Consider the following 22,552-nt stretch of genomic DNA (forward strand, 5'->3'; position numbering starts at 1 on the left):
CTGTCAATAATATTACTGTAATATTTAAATGTAGTGGTTCTGAGTTCTGACTTCTCATCAGGCTTCATTACTTTAGAAATGGTGTGCCATCTTTAATTAACCTGATGATAAGATTTGTTTTTTTTCGTACTTTTTCCATCCCTCACTCTGTCTCTCTCCTGCAGTGTCGTCAGTTGGTATCAGTGTGTGATGAGATTTTGACTGTCAGTCCAGTGTCTCTTCTTACCCATACTGCACAGCTGGAAAGTGTTGACCTGGTCCCAATCTCACCAGAAGACCACGTGGTAATGCTTCTTATCAATTAAAACTCCCTTTTTTTACACTAATTCATTTCCATCTATCTCACCCTATCTCCATGTTGTCCAATTCCCTACCCTTTTTGTTCTCTGACTTTCAGAAGAACAATATTAAAGGGTTAGTTCACCCAAAAATGAAAATCCTCTCATGATTTACTTGCCTTTAAGCCATCCTGGATGTGTATGTCTTTCCTTTTTTTTTTTTTTTTTATAAGCACATTTCAGCTCTGTTTGTCCATACAATACAAGTGAATGGGTGCCATCAGGCTGCTGGCTGTTTGTCGTTCCAAAAGGCATATTTAGGCAGCATAAAAGTAATCCACATGACTCCAGTCGATCAATGAATGTCTTCAGAAGCAAATTGATAGGTTTGTGTAAAAATTAAATTAATTTTTAAAACTTTATTAACTAGCTTCCTGCCAGCAGTCGACGCATCACGTGATGTAAGCGCAATGGAGCATTCACTCGAGAAGTCAGAAGCGTGTGCTTTGTATACAACAGAGGAACGAACGTCACGCAAGAAATAAGCTTTGTTTTTCTTGTATTTGTTGTTCAGTAATTATAAGCCACTGGGTCGCTTATAATAGGTAAGTTAGGTAATTTCAAACAGCAATCCAGCGCTGGCTGGAAGCAATGATTTAAAGTTAAAAACATTTTAATTATCGATTTGTTTCTTACACCAACCTATCGGTTTGCTTCAGAAGACATTAATTGATCTTTGACTGGAGTCATGTGGAGTATTTTATGCTGCCTAAATATGCCTTTTGGAACGACATAAAGCCAGCAGCTTGATGGTACCCATTCACTTGCATTGTAGAGACAAACAGAGCTGAAATGTGCTTATAAAAATCTTCACTTTGGTTCTGCTAAAGAAGGAAAGTCACACACATCTGGGATGGCTTAAAGGTAAGTAAATCATGAGAGAATTTTCATTTTTGGGTGAAGTATTCCTTTAATGTAATTTTCCAAATTTAAATTCAGAATCAATTTGGATAATTTGCTATTTTTAAATTTGCTCCTTGATTTTGCAATTGTCAAACAACTAATCATGCTTTGTATAGAGGTACAGTTGAGTTCAAACGAAATGGTTGCTCATTACTCTAAATTGGACACAAACACAAATTAGCTTCTGCTGTCTGTGAACTGTTAAATTATTAATTTAGATTATTTTTTTTTTCATTGGTTCAAATTGGCCCTGGTTTGTTTAACACTCATAATGTTCCTTTGTTTTGTGTGCCTGAGTACAAAATACACAGTCCAAGTTGCATGTGTAAATTCATTTAGACAGTTCACATAAGCCAATTATTTTCCACCAACTATTGATGGAAACACAATAAGGGATTTTCCATTTTTGGAAAACTTCTAAGGTCTGTCATATTCCAAAAAGAACACTGGTATTGGATCAGTACTCTGTATTGGCCGATAACCTGAGTTCAGGTATTGGAATCTGTATTGGGAAATAAAAAGAGGGATTTATGTATTTGAAATGCTCCTATCATTGATATGCATTTGGAAAATAGGGCTATCAATTCAGTTAGCCTGAGTCTAGACCATCCTGGCTCATTATTTCTTAAGCAGGAGGCTTGTACATATGTGCAGTACATTTTCAGTTCAATCAATATTACTCAGGTCCGGCTTAGGTTGACATCTGATATTGCGGTCGATTCATTGAGCATTACTGGTTTGAACATGTTCACTCAGTTCTGCTTTCTCTTTGAATTTCCTTCCATAAGGCACTCTGATCTAGTTGGTAGTAGGACTAAATGTTATCATGTTAACTACACAGGCATATTAAAGTGGACCAGCAAAGCCCACAGAGCAATTAACAACCCTGATTTTCAGCTCCTTTATAAGGCCCAATATCAATCCAGTACATTGCAGTTTAGCTGACATCTGAGATATTCTTGGCTTGATATGCACATTATTTCTTTCACATAGGGAATTGAGATCACCACCACAGGATCCAGAAATCATTTTGTCTCTGGAACAGCAGCTGAGGTAGGATAGTTTGATGGTACCCCAGTGCTTCATGTCTTTTACCAAGAAGGAAAAGTATCATGCTTTTCTCTTAATGTACTTTTTAAGTATTTATTCTGGGAGTAATTTAAGGTTGTTCAGGCATAAACAGACAGTGTTTGAAGTCTGCAGTGGATTTTGGTTTATCTCTAAAATTAGTTGACTTGAAATGGAATTGACTCAAACTAGCTGAACTGACATGCAATGACATGCAGCACTTGAAGCTAAAGCTAAAGCTGTAGATACTAATATAACTTCCTGTGGATAAAGTGAGTTAGGTTAAAGGTGTCTGGACTCAAAACGAGAATCTTAGGTGTAATATTTTAAATGTTTCCTGCTCAATTTGCCTTCCTACAGTGAATGACCATAAAAAGAGAAAAAAGGCTTTTTGTTAAATGATGCTTGAAATAGCCCTCCACAGGGACAAAAACAGGGAAAAAGTGGAGCTATGCTTTTCCCCACATATTCTCATGCACACACACAAACAAACAAACAAATGTTTACTTGCCAATCTAAATGGGGACATACCAAAGAATTGAGGACGTCCTCTGTGTCCCCAAAAGGAAGTTGGGTCATATTTAGCTAATATATGGGGGGAAATGATTTGTACAGCTTCTTCTGTACAACTTCTTAACTACAAAAAAAAAAAAAAAAACATTCCTTTGGTATTATTAATTTATTTATTTTTTTACTGTCATACTGTTTAAGAATGCTTTAACACTTTTATGTTGTTTTCCATAATCATGAATCCTGTCTTGCAGTCTCCCACAGAGTTCTGTGAGAAGATTTTAGAAGGAGATGAGGTCATTCAGGTCAATGGCCAGATAGTGGTGAGTGTCAGCAATTCAGTGCTAATGATGGTTAACGGCACTGAAAGTGATATGTTGTGTTATTTACATAAAGACTGCTGTAAGAAAGAAAATGAGACATGATTTCTAATGAGTGGGGCTGAAGCCCATCCATTTTATGACCTGCCCGCTGTTGCTGTGCTGTCTTTTGTCCACTTAAATTGGATTATTGGATAGTTTGCAGCCCAGTGGCTTATAATTACTGAACAACAAATACAAGGAAAACAATGCTTATTTCAGAAAAACTGATTCTTCAAAAAGAATCTACTGTAACTTTGATGCTTCTTGACATTCAACCCTAAAACATTTAGAATGTAACAGGGCTGGAACAAAACATGTTTGGAGGATGATGATTTCAATTATAATGCTGAGTTATTCTACCAGAATTAAAATTCAAATTAGGAAAGATTTGAATTCCAAGTGTGAAAATTTCAAATATACTCTGACAAGATTGGAATAATGAGGCACTTCAGTGTTAAATTTGAGTTAGTAGCATTATAAACTCAGCAAAAAAAGAAACGTCCCTTTTTCAGGACACTGTATTTTAAAGATAATTTTGTAAAAATCCAACTAACTTTACAGACTTTTATTGTAAAGGGTTTAAACAATGTTTTCCATGCTTGTTCAATGAACCATAAACAATTAATGAACATGCACCTGTGGAACGGTCATTAAGACACAAACAGCTTACAGACGGTAGGCAATTAAGGTCACAGTTATTAAAACTTAGGACACTAAAGAGACCTTTCTAATGAAAAAACACCAAAAGAAAGATGCCCAGGGTCCCTGCTCATTTGCGTGAACGTGCCTTAGGCATGCTGCATGGAGGCATGAGGACTGCAGATGTGGCCAGGGCAATAAATTGCAATGTCCGTACTGTGAGACGCCTAAGACAGCGCTACAGGGAGACAGGAAGGACAGCTGATCGTCCTCGCAGTGGCAGACCACGTGTAATAACACCTGAACAGGATCGGTACATCCGAATATCACACCTGCGGGACAGGTACAGGACGGCAACAACAACTGCCCGAATTACACCAGGAACGCACAATCCCTTCATCAGTGCTCAGACTGTCCGCAATAGGCTGAGAGAGGCTGGACTGAGGGCTTGTAGGCCTGTTGTAAGGCAGGTCCTTACCAGACATCACCGGCAGCAACATTGTCTATGGGCACAAACCCACCTTCGCTGGACCAGACAGGATTGGCAAAAAGTGCTCTTCACTGACGAGTCACGGTTTTGTCTCACCAGGGGTGATGGTCGGACTCGCGTTTATCTTCGAAGGAATGAGCGTTACACCGAGGCCTGTACTCTGGAGCGGGATCGATTTGGAGGTAGAGGGTCCGTTCATGGTCTGGGGCGGTGTGTCACAGCATCATCGGACTGAGCTTATTATCATTGCAGGTAATCTCAACGCTGTTCGTTACAGGGAAGACATCCTCATCCCTCATGTGGTACCCTTCCTGCAGGCTCATCCTGACATGACCCTCCAGCATGACAATGCCACCAGCCATACTGCTCGTTCTGTGCATGATTTCCTGCAAGACAGGAATGTCAGTGTTCTGCCATGGCCAGCGAAGAGCCCCGATCTCAATCCCATTGAGCACGTCTGGGACCTGTTGGATTGGAAGGTGTGGGCTAGGGCCATTCACCACAGAAATGTCCGGGAACTTGGAAGTGCCTTGGTGAAAGAGTGGGGTAACATCTCACAGCAAGAACTGGCAAATCTGGTGCAGTCCATGAGGAGGAGATGCACTGCAGTACTTAATGCAGCTGGTGGCCACACCAGATACTGACTGTTACTTCTGATTTTTACCCCCCCTTTGTTCAGGGACACATTATTCCATTTCTGTTAGTCACATGTCTGTGAAACTTGTTCAGTTTATGTCTTAGTTGTTGAATCTTTTTATGTTCATACAAATATTTACACAGTTTAAATTTGCTGAAAATAAAAGCAGTTGAAAGTGAGAGGACGTTTCTTTTTTTGCTGAGTTTATAACTATTGGTACTTTGCAAGGCAGTAACCACATATTTAGGTCTGGGGATAATAATTTAAGACACGGCCATTGAAAAACCCACACTTGTTGATCTCTAATCTGAATATTGGGGGCGATGTCCCCCTATGATGGTCTCCCAATGTCTATGATGGTTATGACCCTCTTGCTTTGGGCCTGAGGTGGGAAAATATGATTTCTCAAAAGTTCAACAATAACATTGTAAAATAAAATGCTAAAAAACTCAGGCATAAATAGTAATTTTGGAAACAAATATACATTTATTCATGCAATGTAAATGATACTTCCAAATCCAGGTTGGCTGGAGCAGAACAAACCTTGTTCAAAAACTTGAGGAGAATCCAAATGGAGTAACTCTGGTTCTGAGAAGGGTTCCAGGGTTCCTGAAACGGAAAGAGAGCCGAGCCAAGTCTGAGGTACAGACTTTAAACTGTGGATTAGGAATAGAGTTTCATTCTTTATCCCATCAACATATGTCAATTTAACCCTTGTGTGACCTTCGGGTCATTTTTGTCTTTTTCATTTTTGTTTTTTTCTATCATTTTGGTTGTGTTAATGCCAACGAAATAAATTTAGCCAAAGGTGTGTATTTTTGGGGGAATTTTGATATTTCAAACTTAGTTCCTAAAATACATCTATAATACACTGTGTACACAAAATAGTTGCACTCAGGACATTCAGGACAAAAATATCCCCATTGAAACCCATTAAAACGGCAATATTTGATCCCAGTGCCATTAAAGCATAAAATCATGAATTCTATGATATTATGCTTTCATTCCGGAGCCCTGGCTTCAAAATGTAAATTTTTAATATTTTCCACCAGATGGTGCCATTTTTCTCATGTTTAGCCTATGAAGCAAATACATGCTTTTTCCCTATTTTCTGTTTGCTGTATTATAGAGCACTGCAGGCCAATTGAATAAATGATGCAGGTAATATGAATATTTGGTAGTTATAATCAGGAATGATGTTGATTAAAAAATTGAAGTCAGTGAAAGTGGAAAATAATATTAATATATAATACTTTTATGGCAGGATTTTGACGCGGACATTTTGTCCTCTAAGGTCGTGAGAGTTTTTTTTTTTTAAATCTGACACTGCACAAAAAATAATAATGCATCAAAATCAATGTTGTTGCTAATCATTGATATATCCCAGACTGTGATAATCCCAAAAAAAAATCCCCTTAGCATACAGTAAATGGAAAATAATATTTTTTTTGGTGTTTTTTTTTCATAAAAAACTATAGTGGCATTATATAAACAAACTGGCATTTAAAGGGTTAAAATCCTGAAAATGAATGAATATTTAGTAGTTATGATCAGGACTGATGTTGGTTAAAAAAATTTACTCATTGACAGTAATATTAATATATAATATTATTATGGCAGTTTTTTGACGTGGACATTTATGTCCTAGAAGGACCTTTTTTTAGTATTTTTAAATACTTTTTGATATTATGGGCCCTATTTTAAGTGCGCAAGGGCTAAGCGCTGCGCAATGCCTTTTCTCATAAGCGCAAAGTTAATGGGCATGGCCATGACGTTTTGGTATTTTTGTGTAAGCGTGCGTTAAGTCTAGGTGCAAGTGGGTTTGGCGAAATTGTGCGCAAGGCGCTAATCGGGTCAATGGAGGTTCTTCTCTATTATACAGTCCATTCCCTGTCAAGCGCCAGTGATATAAACAAAGACAGTACATTCATAAGAAGTTGGTATTGTAAATGGATTGTTTGAAATGAATTGAAAGAATAAAAATATGGATTTACATTATTTTGTGCATCCTTGTTAAATGGGACACGTTCCTTTTATACGCATAGAAAATGTCGTTCAGGATATGGATACATTTACGGATTTGGCAGACGCTTTTATCCAAAGTGACTTACAGTGCACTTATTACAGGGACAATCCCCCTGGAGCAACCTGGAGTTAAGTGCCTTGCTCAAGGACACAATGATGATGGCTGTGGGGATTGAACCAGCTTCTGATTACCAGTTATGTGCTTTAGCCCACTACACCAATACATATGGATGTAGGCTCTGTTAAATTACAGACAAGTATTATTAATCATTTTCATCTACTGACACACAAATGATGGCCACTATTAACAGTGATTGTATCAGTACGCACTTCACTTCTACAGTTGAAATTGATTTTGAAAAATTAAATTAATTTATTGAAACAAAAAAAAATTAAATCAAACATATTTCTAAATTCAAATTACACTTAAAAAAAAAACGTAAATAGAAACGTAAATAGAAAAAAACGTAAACGTAAAAATAACGAAGTGGTTAAAAAAAATCATACCAAATCCAAACATTTTACTCTCTCTTTCCAACGGCCCCTTTTGCAGTGACTTGAACATGTACATAGCAGGGTGTCCATTAGCCAGTAATTACCTGTTTTTGACCGTTAAAATATCCAAATGTCCGACAAATTCAAACATTGTCAGACTCAATGTCCGGTGAAAATATTAACACGAAGCGTCAGCAACTTCTTTAGTTCATGCCACAAGTGCACCGCTTTGTATCCCACACACTGGCAAAAGCAGCCTGCATTACTGCATTATTCCCGCGTCTCGCATGCCCGCAGTCAGAAGCTTCTCACTTCAGAATCGCATTAAAACAACCTTGCATTGCCATCTTCTGGAGGAGAAAGACACCATGAGATTATGTGAATCTCAAGTTGTAGAGAAACACTGGACAATTCACAATGACCAAATTCTTAGGAAAATAGCAAATTGTGCTTTGTGCCACTTCATTTAAATACAATACATCCACAGTTTGTGTGCCTACACCCACAGTAACGCAAACACTCCCATCCACGCGCATGTGCTCTGGCACGAAAATTGCACTTAGAATTAGCGCTCTCATAAAATTGGATAAGACGCTGCGTACGGTCATAGCACGTAGTGCTTCGCTTTGCGCACTCACGAAAACGGAGCCCTATATATTTTCTAATTTAAGCATGGAGAATGTTAAGATTTCTTAAAATCATTTTATTCTACACTGGCAGTTTAGCTCAACAACACTGCAATTAGTTTTGTACCCTGCAGGGTCATTTCAAAGTATTTTGACATGTAGCCTACAATAGACTACAGATATGTAGATGCTGCCAGCATTTATACTGTTGGGTCTTTTAGCGGTTGCTTTGCAACAGATTTATTGACGTCACATGTTCACGCGACACTCAAAGTTTTGCTTGTTTGATGAGCAATACACACATTTCCTCTTTGTGATTTCCTCTTTTAAAATCAGTACCATTCCATCATTTTCAAAAGAAAGAGACAATCTGATTTTTTTGTTGTTGAACTTTTTGTTTTACTGGGACCATTGTCATGACAACAGTGACTTCTTATCCATTCTCCAAAGACATATCTTCGAGTCTCTGTGACTGCAAACACATACATAACAAATAAACATACTCAAATATACCATATTTGCCTGGATCTTTTTGCCTTTTGATTTATTATGTGTGTGTGTGTGTGTGTATATTTCTGTTGGCTATATGTGTGTGTGTTACCAGTGGGAAGTTTTTAATGTAGCAGTCATGTGGCTTTTAAAATGATTGGGTCTCTTGGTGACCTCGAGGGACTGATCCACTGGGCTGTGCATACACAGACACACACACGCACGCACACACACACACACACACACACACACACACACACACACACACACACACACACACACACACACACACACACACACACACATTCTTGTATATATGGTTTACTAGGATATTTCATAGACATAATGTTTTTATACTGAGCTAACTACTGTATATTTTCTATCCTCTGACCCTACCCCTAAACCTAACCATCACAGAAACCTTTTGGCTTTTGGAATTTCAGGGACACTTATCACAATTAATGCCCTGACAGTTACCAGTGTGTAACCTAAAAATTTTTTTGTAAACTATATATACCAAAACAAACACAAACACACACTTCTGTTGACTTCTATTGTTTTTTATAAACTTCCTGGCCATAAAAATAGATACTTAAGAGTCTATGATTGGATCATTATTGCAGTGATTCATATGTTTCAGCTGGCAACAATTCTTTTCACATTTCTTAAACAACCATGTCGGAAGACGTATCCTATGGTCGTGGAAAAGATGTTACCGTGTTTCAGAAGGGGCAAATTATTTGCCTGCATCAAGTAAAGAAAAAAACTAAGGAGATTGCTGAAATCACTGGAATTGGGTTAAGAACTCTCCAACGCATTATTAAAAACTGGAAGGTTAGTGGTGAACCGTCAGCTTCACAGAAGCAATTTGGCCTGAAACAAATCTTGAATGATCATAATCAGAGATCACTAAAACGCTTGATGAAGTCGCATCGTAAACAACCGACAGTAGAACTCATGGCTATGTGTAATGTGTAAGAGCATTTCCACATACACAATGCGACGAGAACTTACAGCATTGGAACTAAACAGTTGTGTGGCCACATGAAATCCAGGCTAATCAGAAAGAACGACTTCAATTTGCAAGGGAGCATAAAGATTGGAATGTGGAGCAATGGAAAAAGTTCATGTTGTCTGATGAGTCCAGATTTACCCTATTCCAAAGCGATGGGAACGTCAGGGAAAGAAGGGAAGCACATGAAGTGATGCACCCATCATGCATAGTGCCCACTGTACAAGCCTCTGGAGGCAGTGTTATGATCTGGGGTTACTTCAGTTGGTCAGGTCTAGGCTTAGCAATGTTATGCTGCAATAAAATTATGTCAGCTGACTACCTGAATGTACTGAATGACCAGGTTATCCCATTAATGGATTTTTTCTTCCCTGATGGGACGAGCATATTCCAGGATGACAATGCCAAGATTCATCAGGCTCAAATTGTGAAAGAGTGTTTCAGAGAGCGTGAGGAATCATTTTCACACATGAATTGGCCAGCATAGAGTCATGATCTTAACCCCATTGAAAGTCTTTGGGATGTGCTGAAGAAGACTTTACGGAGTGGTTCAACTCTCCTGTCATCAATACAAGATCTCGGCCAAACATTATTGCAAATCTGCACGGAAATAAATGTTGTGATGTTGCATAAGGATGTCAAAACAATGCCACAACGAATGCGTGCCGTAATTAAAGCTAAAGGCGGTCCAACAAAATATTAGAGTATGCAACTTTTTTTTGGGCCAGGCAGTGTAATAAGCAAATTATATTTTCTATGCCATAAGCTTACACCTAACCATCACAGAAACCTTTCTACATTTTTATATTTTAATTAAGACATATTTATTATGTTTATTAAGTTTATTATCATTTTCTCACAGGGACTGTTGGCTGGTCCCTACAATGAAGGTGAATTCAGGTTTTAAAATCCTTGTGGGGTCATTTGGTCCCCACAATGTACTTTTCCTCACACATTTACTTAGAATCTAAATGAGGACTGACTATAGACTTCTATTGTTTTTATATAAAGCTATTTTTTTAAGGCTAATAATTAAAGCTAGTAATTACTATAACCCTAAACCCTAGAGTTTTAACAAACAGTATTTGCTTCATTTATTAATCAATTTTCCAATTGATGACCTTCAGGAATGTCCCCAAAGGGAGGTTTTGTCAGATTTAGCTAACCTTTGCTGACAATTTTGTCTCCAAACTATAGCTAAGTACATACACATGCAAAAACAGTGATAAACATATGGTCCCACTCGGAACACACAAAAGCACATGTATACATGCCACAAGCTTTCCACAATCATTCACAAATACATAAATATGTTCACACTAACACATATCACACACCTACGCATCTCACCACAAGAAAACACACACTGTCAAAGGGTTTTTCCAAACATGAATCTGAGGTAACAGCATCATACATTTTTTCTTTCAGAGGGAGTACGAAGAGGAAGAAGAGGAGAAAGAGAAAGCCAGACATTCTCTTTTAGGGAGGGTGGCAGCCTCTGTCCGTTCTCTGTCCTTCAGGTGAGTTTGGCCATCTCACTTAATTTTCCTCTGGTTACTGCACTTTACATCATTTTAGGCTATGTAGAGCCATTTAAAGCCTCTCATATGATGTTAATTGTTTAAGCATCATTGAGTGGGAAAATGTTTTGGTATTTAAAGATTTTATTTAAGGGATAATGTATAGTCAGTCATTATTGCAAGCAGGGTGATCAGCACTTGTATCATCCTGAAGGGGTTTATTCTGCGATAATACCCTGCTGACTGTACATTATTCCCACTTATTACATGGGTACATACCAAATAAGTAAATAAATGGACCGAAAATATTGATTGTATTTTAAATTATTTTATTACATGAGAAGAGAGAGAGCACGGAGTGCTATGAGAAACTATCACAGTAGGAGATTGGTTGCCAGGTACAAATATAGGGAACAACGGGGCTAAAGACACACCTTAAGGAACATTTCCATTTTTTCTGGTCACAAAGTGTCTCAAGATTTAAAAAATACAATTCTTTTTGTTGAATATTGGTGAAGCAATATAATTAAAAAACATATTTGTTAACTTATGCAGATACTTCTGAGACAGCAAGATGCTTTTTTGAGTAACACATTAAGATAATGCTTATTCAAAATAACCACTTCAGAAAAGGTTGCATCATTTCCTGTTAATTTCAATCACATTTGGCATTTTATATCATCTCAAGTATTTTGTAAACAAATTAATCTCCTTTGTGATTGGATCAGTCAATGTGAGCCCACTTTGAAAAATGTTCATAACAAATCTATTTCCTTGCTTTAAAAAAGTGTTTTATAGGGATCTTTAGCCCCTGAAACAGGGGGGCTTTTTACCCCAAATGCTATCCTTTCACTAGTCTGACAGTTATTAAAAACTTTTGATATAATCACCTTAAAACAAAACTTAAAATGACAAATAAGAATTTTGTCTCAATTAAAATGAATAAATGTGATAATTTTGGCTTAAAAGCCTAAGCCTGCTCCATGCCATGTCACAGCAATGCCTCAGCTCTGATCCATGCCATGTCACAGCCACACCTGAGTCTGCTCCGTGCCATGTCACAGCCATGTCTGAGTCTGCTCCATGCCATGTCACAGCCACGCCGGAGTCTGTTCCATGCCATGTCACAGCCACGCCTCAACCTGCTCCATGCCATGTCACAGCCATGCCTCGGCCTGCTCCATGCCATGTCACAGCCACGCCTTGGCCGGCTCCATGCCATGTCACAGCCACACCTCAGCCTGCTCCATGCCATGTCACAGCCATGCCTCGGCCTGCTCCATGCCATGTCACAGCAACGCCTCAGCCTGCTCCATGCCATGTCACAGCAATGCCTCAGCCTGCTCCATGCCATGTCACAGCAATGCCTCAGCTTGCTCCATGCCATGTCACGGCAATGCCTCAGCCTGCTCCATGCCATGTCATGGCAATGCCTCAGCCTGCTCCATGCCATGTCACAGCCACGCCTGAGTCTGCTCCATGCCATGTCATAGTCACACCTGAGTCTGCTCCATGCTATGTCACAGCCACGCCTCAACCTGCTCCATGCCATGTCACAGCCACGCCTCAACCTGCTCCATGCCATGTCACAGCCACACCTCAGCCTGCTCCATGCCCTGTCACGCCTCGGCCTGTTCCATGGCATGTCACAGCAACGCCTCAGCCTGCTCCATGCCATGTCACAGCAACGACTGAGCCTGTCACAATAACGCCTCAGTCTGCTTCGCTCCATGTCACAGCCGAACCTCAGTCTGCTCCATGCCATGTCACAGCCAAGCTTCAGTCTGCTCCATGCCATGTCTCAGCCAAGCCCCAGACTGCTCCATGCCATGTCACAAGCAAGCCTTTGCTCCACGGTCCAGGCCCGCCTCCGCTCCATGGTCCAGGCCGCTCCACAGTCCAGGCCTGCCTCCGCTCTATGAGCCAGCGCTCACACCTGCCACGGCCAATGAGTCAGCATCCACGTCTACCATGGCCAAGTCAGTGATTCTGCCGTACCATGTTACCATGTCATGCCATGTAGCCACGTCAAGTCACCACGTTTATGTTTTGAGGCGTTGGGAGCCGCCCCTAGTTGGGGGGGATATGTCACGTCTAGATGTGTTTTTGTTCATGTTTTGTGTTAATGTCTTTTATTTTGAAAAGTAGTTCCATGTCATGTTATTTTCTGTTTCCCTTCCATGTCATGTTATTTTCTGTTTCCCTGCCATGTCATGTGATTCTCTGTTTCCATGTCAAGTCATGTGATCATCCTGTTTCCCTCATGTTCATTGTGTCTTTTTCCCATTGGTTCATAGTCTTGTTATTGGTTCTATCATGTCATTGGTTTATGCTCATTGTCTTGTTATCTTGTTTAGAGTTCTGTTTGTTCATTGGTTTATATTTCCCATGTCCATGTATTTAAGTCTCATGTTTCCATTGTATCAGTGTCAGGTATTGTGTTTATGTAACGTTGTTTGGAAGTCAGTTCCAGTCCAGTCTATTCCATTCCATGTTTATGTTTTGTAGTCACGTTTTTGGTTTTCACGCTTCAAGTAATAAACTGCACTTGGGTTCTACATTTCATCGTCTTCGTCTGCCTGTCATTGCCAGCATTCGTTACAGCATTATTGTTACATTATGTTTTGTTGTCTTTCCTAAGAAGGAAATAAGTGCATTTTGACAGGAAAAGTTGTATAGATAGTAAGGTCCTTTCTCCCCTACAGTCCCAGTGCTTTTCCTTTAGTAACTTTCTAGATGAGAACTCTTAACGATGAACGGAACAACCGTGGAGACTTTCCTCTTTTGCTTTCCGACTCACAGAAGTACCCTAGTAGTGATGTTATCTATCGACCATTTTTCTTGTGATGTTGTTTGCACACACGATTCAAAAGCAACAACACCGAAATCAACAACACCGACAGAGGATGCCGGGATCGGAGTTACACTTTTGTTAGGGCTGTTTTACATGACCTTTGGCCGCATTCCAAAAATGTAGGCAGCTGCCTAATCAGTTACAAACAACAGCGTTTTTGGATGAATGGAACTCTAAAGGAAACTGGTCTCTGAACAGTTTAAAAACCTTATTTCGTCCTACCTTTTAATACAGCCGCCTGAAGGCAGCATTTTCCCGTTTTTGGACGCAGTCTGTCTTCAGTTTTGTTACAGTTTAAACTGGGCACGAGAGCTGTGTGTGTGGAGCTCCATGCTGCTTTAGCCGCAGTGAGAGGAGAGGGGAGGCGGTCAGACTACCATGCAGCACATGCTGAGCGGACAACATGTTGAAAGCGCTATAAACCTATTTATCAACACAATCTTTTACAATAAAGGCTTTTATGACTCAACATAAATTACTGTACTGAAATACACTCATTGTTTGACTTAAAAAATATGTCTTGATACAAGTTACCACACATGTAAACTAGATTTCATGATGGTTTAGTGTAATAGAGTTCAATTACCCTCTCACGATAAACATCTGATTATATATATCCGTCATCCTAGGAAAAAATCAATGTAGTAATCCAGAAATCACTTTATTTTCTGCGTAGTCACACAGTACAAACAGTACAGATGCTATAGAAACTCAAAGTGTGTCAACCTATGAAGTTATACACCCACACATACGCACGTACACACATGTGAAACGGGTGATCCTCTTTGTATACTTTGTTGGTTTTATTTTATTTCTGTTAAGGGGATTGTAAAATCCTCTGAGTAGCAGTCTAGCTGCTAGTTGTTTACTAATGGTGGCTGTGGACTCCTCTCCTTTCTCAATGCTTTGTGTGTCATAGGTTTTTGACCAATCACAGGCTGCAGCACCTCCCACAGTCTCCCACAGTCCCTATATGCACCCAAAGTACCTACTCCAGAGTAGGAACTAAAAATTCACCTGCAAACGGTTCAGAGGAACTATAGTTCCTTAGGTGCGAATGTGACGAAAATACTAGTTTCAGTGAAAAGTACCTAAAACGGGCTTTAGTACCTGCAGAGGGAAAGAGCCTAAAGAGTAAAATTTCAGCACTTTCAAAATCTGCGATTAATCATGATTAACTACGAAAACTTATGCTATTAATCGCAATTAAAATTGTTTAGCAACTAACAGCACTAAAAATAAGATAAAAAAACATGTTGAGAAGTCTCGCAGATAAACCATGATGCTTATTGCTGAGATATTTCTGTTTCATAATTACTGATATTTTCCATCCTTTTTTGCTCTTTTAAACTTACTATATTAAAGAAGTGAAAATCTCCATTTCTCTCCCTGTTTGTTTCATAACTGCTTTCTATAAGCTACATTAAGGACATTCTTGCACTCTGCTAAAATGTCCTCTAAAACAGCTTTTTGTCTTCTTATCTTGTTTAGAGTTCGGTTTGTTCATTGGTTTATGTTTCCCATGTCCATGTATTTAAGTCTCATGTTTCCATTGTATCAGTGTCAGGTATTGTGTTCATAAAATCTCCATTTCTCTCCCTGTTTGTTTCATAACTGCTTTCTATAAGCTACAGTGAGGACATACTTGCACTCTGCTAAAATGTCCTCTAAAATGGCTTAGGAGTATGATAGTTCCTCATGTGTAAAAGCAACAAAAAGTACAAGTCCTGGAGAAAAGTGTGTGTGTAATGTACATGTGTGAACCGGACTTGAATGTAGACTATAGTATGTCTGTGTATGGGTCAGCTTTCATAGCATTAAAGCTGCATCTGTATATCCCTGACTATCTATCAAGCACTGCGGCACTTATGGTACTGTGTGCACATTTGTATTCATTTTTCTGCATGTTGCTACATATTCTGTATATGTGTGTTTGTGTACCATAGATCAGGACCAGACGCCACACATAATTTCAGACGGGATAAATCAGCACTCTCTAAAGATCAAAGCTCTAATGGACAGCAGTCAAACACCTTAAAACGGCCACAGCCAGGGACAGGTAAAAGTCACTTACAGTACTGTCCAACTGTCAACTACCTGTCAATCAGAAAAACAGAGCTTTAAAAACCTAGTAGCAGTTATCCATTAGCAGCTACCCTGGAAAATATAAATCAGTTTAACACTTTTAAGAGCCCTCCAAAACAATACCAGTTTTGAATGGCCGTCACTGGAGAAACATGCTTATTGCATGCAGAATGGTGTAATTACCAGCAGGGGAGCCATGAGGGGCCATGCCAACCATTCAGTGATAAAGGTCATGTTGGTTTGTTCCTTTGTTTACAGATGTGTAAATATGTCTTTAATGTTGCAGACTCTCAGCGTGCAAGCCGGGAAAGTTTGGAAGTGGGCTCCTCCGCAGGAAGGAGGAGTCCATCCTCACAAGGGGTGAAGCTCAACAGAGGTAGCACCAGCTCCCTTCCTGATATGGCAGGACTAACTGTAAGAACACACACATTTTACTGACATTAAATACACATTAATTCGGTTATATAAGCATCCGAGTCAGCTGTACACTATCCACTGTTTTCTAGCCATTGTGAAAGATGCAAAGTTATAAGCAAGGGTCTTGGCCTGTAATACAAAGACTGTAGCTTCCAAACAGTGTCAGAAATTAACTTCTTTTTTTTAATTTTTTTTTATTCGTGACACTTTACAATAAGGTTGTATTTGTTAGCATTAGTTAATGTAATTAGTTAACATGAACTAACAGTGAACAATACATTTACAACATTTAATAATATTGGTAAATATTTATTTCTACATACACAAATAGGTTTTTACTTTAGAAGTTGTGTATGTTAACATTAGTTTATGCATTATGAACTAACAATGAACAATAGTTTTTATATATATATATATATATATATATATATATATATATATATATATAAATTAACATTAAACAAGAATAATAAATGCTGTAAAAAATTGTTAATTGTTAGTTCATGATACCTAATACATAACTAATTAACATTATGCATTAACATTAAATAACGTTAACTAATGTTGAAGAATAGCACCTTATTGTAAAGTGTTACCTTTATATTGAAGGGTGAAATTTGCCCCCAGAATTAATTTTCAGGGGCATTTTTTTTTTTTTTACTTTAATGAGGGCATATATCATATAATAATGTATATGCTATATAATACATTTATACAATATAACAAATGACAAATATATAGCAAATAACACAAAACATGTTAATTAATTAATTTAAATCAATTCTGAATCAAATTGAAATGCTCACTACAGTGTTTAAACCAATAACTAGATAGGCCTAGAATAGAATATTATGAAATATGAAATGTTAGATAACCTGGGGCAACTTTGTAACATTCATGGGCTGTTTTTGCACCAAGCCCTGGTGAATTTCTTTCTCTGGTTCAATACCATATAAAGGAGACCCAAAAATTGTAGAGTTATTAAGATGATCTATAGCCCTTGCGCTTTTGAGCATGGTACACTTAAGTGTGCTTTGAGTCACTTTGGCTAAGACAAGCATCTGTTAGGACATCTCACAATAAAGTGTTGTTAATGTGGCAAATCAGACGACACCAGCAGATGGTCTTCTATAAATCCAACAGAGATCTACATAATAGTGATAACTTTCTTCTTACCACAGGAAGAAAAGGAGAAAAAGAAGAGCTCTACTAAAGGTACAACATGGATTTATTCATTTGACTTTCACAGTTAGGCTTTTTCTAGACATTATTTTAAAAGGATAGTTCACCCAAAAATTACTCACCCTCATGTTGTTCCAAACCGCATGACTTTTCTTTCATCAAATACAAAAGATGTTTGGCAAAATGTTAGCCTCAGTCACCATTCACTTCCATAGAATTTTTTTCCATATATTGAAAGTGAATGGTGACTAAATCTAACATTCTTACTAATATCTACTTGTGCGTTTCTCAGAAGAAAGTCATACAGGTTTGGAACAATATGAGGGTAAGTAAATAATGACAGTATTTGCATTTTTGTGTGAACTTTCCCTTTAACAATTGCAAAATGATGACTTCTATGCCTCTAACCTGATCTCTTTGCATACTCAAGGAACGCGAACAGCGATGAGCCGGAGGAGGGTGTCCTGTCGAGAGCTTGGCCGTCCAGACTGTGATGGTTGGCTCTGGAAGAAGAGAAAAGAAACAAATGTCTTCATAACTCAGAAATGGCAGAGATTTTGGTTTGTCCTAAAAGGTCCAACACTGTATTGGTATACCAGTCAACAGGTTAGCATGAGTTTACTTACTAAGAGGTTAACATGATGTAGGTGAATTAATCAATAGATTAATTTTTCAGAATGTTTGTGTGGGTACAGCTTACAATTTAATCATTTAAGTGTTAAATAAGACTTATCTGGCGAGGTGTACACTGTGTTGGGACACTTGCGGTTAAAGCGTTGAAGCTGCATATGACCTCAAAAGGCCGTCCTTTAATTTAAAGCACTATTTGGTGATTGAATTATTGACAGCTCTGTTCATTTTTAAGGAAACAATGTTGCGTTGCAGCATAAAGCATGTGTCAGCTGTATCCACAGTTTTAGATAACAGTCTGGGAATGTGTAATAATGTGCATAATGCTTTATAAATGCTCAACCCTTTTTAAATCAACATATTGTACTGTGTCATTTCTATCATATTTCCTGTATCATGCTAGAATCCATCCCATGCTTGATGGTGTGGAACAAAATCTGTTTACATAGTTTTACTTACTGAAAGAATTCCATCCATGTTGTTGTACAGGAGGATAAGGCCGAGGGGTTACTCAAGATCAGCAGCTACAGTATTGAGAGTGCAGGAGAACACAAGAGGAAGTAGTGAGTATCTTCTGCATTACAGCTAACACAACACACCTTTTGCTGGCACTGGTGAGCCATTCATTACTCATGGTTGAAGGAATATTCCGGGTTCAATACAAGTTAAGCTCAATCGACAGCATTTGTGGCATAATGTTGATTACCTCAAAAATGTATTCCGACTCGTCCCTCCTGGGATAAGCAAAAATCTGGGTTACAGTGAGGCACTAACAATGGAAGTAAAAGGGGCCAATCCATAAACGTAACAATACTCACTGTTTTAAAAGTATAGTCACTAGACGTAAACAATATGTGTGTTAACATGATTTTAGTGTAATAAAATCGCTTACTTACAGGGGTGTAACGATTCACTCGTTTTCTCTATGCATCAATTACAAATCCTGCCAATTCATACGCATCGATCTTGAAATTAGATTTTTGAATCGAGAATCGTTAGTGTTGGTCAATAATCGATTTAAACTTTTAAAAAAAGAATGAATCTTGATTCAGCAAATTAGTATTCAGTATTTTAGAATATATAAATGTTAAATTAGTTACATGTTTGATTTAAATGAGACATGCGCAGTTTCATTCTCTAGCGCGTCACGGAGTGCGCGCCCTCACAGCGCGTGGCTGTTCTCCGTTCCATCCATAACTCTCACTGAACTTTTTCTGAGCAGCTTTCATAGTCTATCAATCACCTTATGTCTTATATCTCCTCCGGATGGCCACTATCTCATGAGCAAATGACAGCTCGCATCGAAATGAAGTGGAGCTTGGGGCAAAAGTGGCATTAAAAATAATAAATATGCTCCCGAAATTCAAAATTTGGGGAAAAATGGCCCTCATAATGAATACTTCTGTTTTTTATTGGTAACCTATAATAAAGTTCATGTTGATGTAATTTAAGGGTAAGACATAATACATTCTCAGACTTAAGAATTTGTATTTATGAATTGATTAAATTTACATTTTGACATAAACGGATAAGACACAGTTTATGTTTTGAATTGTTAGAAAATATTATGCTCTCATAAAGGTATTGACCCTAAATGTAAAAGTTAATTTCTGACACTGGGTCACTACTGAAATAAAGTGATTTAATTGTGAGGAAACTTATTAAGCTGTTATTTTCTATATGATAAAATAGTGCCATTTTACTGGTGTCATTGTTTAGTTGGGGACTTGGTGTGCAGAAAACATTTAAATTGAAGTCATCTGTTTGTTTGCGTTTCTCTTTTCTTTAAAACTGAATGTAGTCAGATGATGTTACTTTAATGTTTAATATTTAGATTAGTTTACTGATTCAGGGTCCCCACGGTCATGAAAACCTGGAAATATCCGTGAATTTTAAATTGTGATTTCAAGGCCTGGAAAAGTAATGCAAATTATAAAAAATAAAAAAATTAAAATAATAATATTAAAATCAAAGACTTTTTATATTCAAATATGGAATATGGAATACTTTTCTAGCTATGTTCAGCTATGAAATATTTTATTGGCACATTGTACTCTTGTACTATTATTGTATTCAAAGTAGCTTATATGTACAGTATATGTATTTAATATGTTTTGTTTCAAGCTTTTGGTGAAATAAACAATCTTAAGTGGTTTGCCTTTCTTTTTCTTGCTTAAGACACATTAGGGGAAGTATTTAAAAATACTGTTAATGCATTTTAAGAAATGCAGAATTGAATCGTTAATCGAATCGAATTTCATTGTGAATCGAATTGAATTGAATCGTTTTGAATTTGCAAAAATCATTTTTGAATCTAATCGAAAACCTGTGAATCGTGAATCTAATCGATTCACTTTCAACCCAAAGATACACACCTCTACTTACTAACCTTCTCAGTGAAAAGTTATATCCAATTTTATGACATTTGTCACTGACAAGTTCATCCACATAGAACAGTAGTCTGCCAAAAAAACGATAGTTTAAACTAGGGATACCATGTCCCGATACCATGTTTTGGAGAACGAGTATGAGTACTGATACTTCCTTTTTGGTACTCGCCAATACTGTTACCTGTTTTTTTGTTTTATTTCTTCTGAATTCCATATTCAACTGTTTATTTATATCAGAAAAGGTTGTCTAAATAAATAAATAAAGAAAGAAAAACTGTAATCAAATGAAAATAGAAAATTTGTTTTTCAACATAATATTGTATTATTTTTATCAAATATAGAGCTTTTATACAGAAACTCACAGCACAATCCAAAATACAACATTGGAGTTATTTTTGTCAAATAAAGTGCTGCACAACAGAGCATCACATATGTGAGATATTGCTTAAATAAAAGATAATTATTATTGATTTATTGTTATTACATATTATTACATAAATATATACAGTAGAGATATATTTCCCTTTGGGGTTTTTTCCTCATTTAAATGAAGCTTTTATTTTGGCGGACGTTTTAATTTTGGATTTAAGCCCTTTGCGTTTCTGTGTGTTTTTGACAGTAGCTTCTCACCTCCGGAAAAGCAGGGTGCTCCGTGACCCAGTGTGATTTTTAAACCTTAAGAGGCAGCTATTTCATTAAATAAATATGTTGTCTGTATGTGCTGCACGCTACATGGTGAATAATCACTCTGCTCACTGTCATCTGCTACAAAAAGAGCGCTCAATGCTCATGATGGTGTTTTGTGCTCCTTGGTATGAGTATGACTGGAGTTGTGTGTATGCTGTATTTTATGCTGCCTAAATATGACTTTTAGACCATCAAACAGCCAGCAGCGCCATGGCACCCATTCGCTTTCATTGTATGGACAAACAGAAATGTTGAAATGTGCTTATAAAAATCTTCATTTCGGTTCTGCTGAAGGAGGGAAGACATACACATCTGGGATGGCTTAAAGGTGAGTAAATCATGAGGGAATTATCATTTTTGGATGAACTAATCCTTTAAAAATAAGATCTGTTTACTTTAAAGTGCACAGCACATGCAAACACTATATGTATCTCATGAAATCACTGCCTTTGCGGTTTAATAATCACACTAGGACATAACAAAATTTTAATTTGTGCACTGAATGTTTACGCAATGACTTTCGTATGTTAGGTGGTATCGGTATTTGGGATCATTTTTACGAGCATGTGTACAATTACTTGAGCGCAGTATCGGACCGATTTCGATACCAGTGTTGATATCAGGACATCCCTAATTTAAACAACTTTACAGCTGAAATAATTCATGAGTTTTTACAGAAGAATTCATTTAAGTGCTATTATAAGCATAAAAGCTTCACATTTCTGGCTTTAAACCCTCCAAAATTTGGCCCTATTGACTTCCGTTTTAGTGCCTTATTGTAATCTTTATTTTTGCTTTTTTTTTTTTAAAGAAAAAGAGGGACGAGACTATTTATTTTATTTTATTTTTTTTTGTGATAATCAACATTATGCCACACATGCTGTCGATTGAGCTTAATTTATATTGTTTCCAGAATATTCCTCGGAAGGAATTGTTCACCCCAAATATGAAAATTCTGTCATTATTTACTAAACTTCATGTCGCTGAAAACCCATATGCTGTATTGTTTTTCTATGGAACATAAAAGTAGACATTTGTTTAGAATTGTTGTGTAACTCTTGCCATACAACTACAGTTCTGAGTGACCACAGCTGTCAAGCTCCAAAAAGGACAAAGAACACCATAAAGGCACCATAAATGTAGTCCATATGTCTACACACTGTATTCTAACAGATAGATCAATCCCATTGTTT

At 37.6% G+C, this 22,552-nt stretch overlaps 1 protein-coding gene across 3 annotated transcripts in view; it reads left to right on the plus strand.

The window, feature by feature from the left end:
• The window catches only part of LOC127455098 (CNK3/IPCEF1 fusion protein-like), a 51,152-nt gene that overhangs the window by 22,872 nt on the left and 5,728 nt on the right, over positions 1 to 22,552 (plus strand). For 2 of the 3 annotated variants that reach the window (XM_051722683.1, XM_051722685.1), the window contains 10 exons: positions 165 to 284; positions 2,235 to 2,294; positions 3,074 to 3,142; positions 5,470 to 5,589; positions 11,023 to 11,114; positions 15,915 to 16,027; positions 16,340 to 16,467; positions 17,652 to 17,685; positions 18,083 to 18,258; positions 18,772 to 18,845. In XM_051722683.1, coding sequence (XP_051578643.1) covers positions 165 to 284; positions 2,235 to 2,294; positions 3,074 to 3,142; positions 5,470 to 5,589; positions 11,023 to 11,114; positions 15,915 to 16,027; positions 16,340 to 16,467; positions 17,652 to 17,685; positions 18,083 to 18,258; positions 18,772 to 18,845 — 986 coding nt within the window. The remainder of the gene's footprint in view (positions 1 to 164; positions 285 to 2,234; positions 2,295 to 3,073; positions 3,143 to 5,469; positions 5,590 to 11,022; positions 11,115 to 15,914; positions 16,028 to 16,339; positions 16,468 to 17,651; positions 17,686 to 18,082; positions 18,259 to 18,771; positions 18,846 to 22,552) is intronic. The other variant, XM_051722684.1, reaches the window with a different exon arrangement.

Source organism: Myxocyprinus asiaticus, chromosome 17, assembly GCF_019703515.2.
Source record: "Myxocyprinus asiaticus isolate MX2 ecotype Aquarium Trade chromosome 17, UBuf_Myxa_2, whole genome shotgun sequence".
Classification (NCBI taxonomy): domain Eukaryota; kingdom Metazoa; phylum Chordata; class Actinopteri; order Cypriniformes; family Catostomidae; genus Myxocyprinus; species Myxocyprinus asiaticus.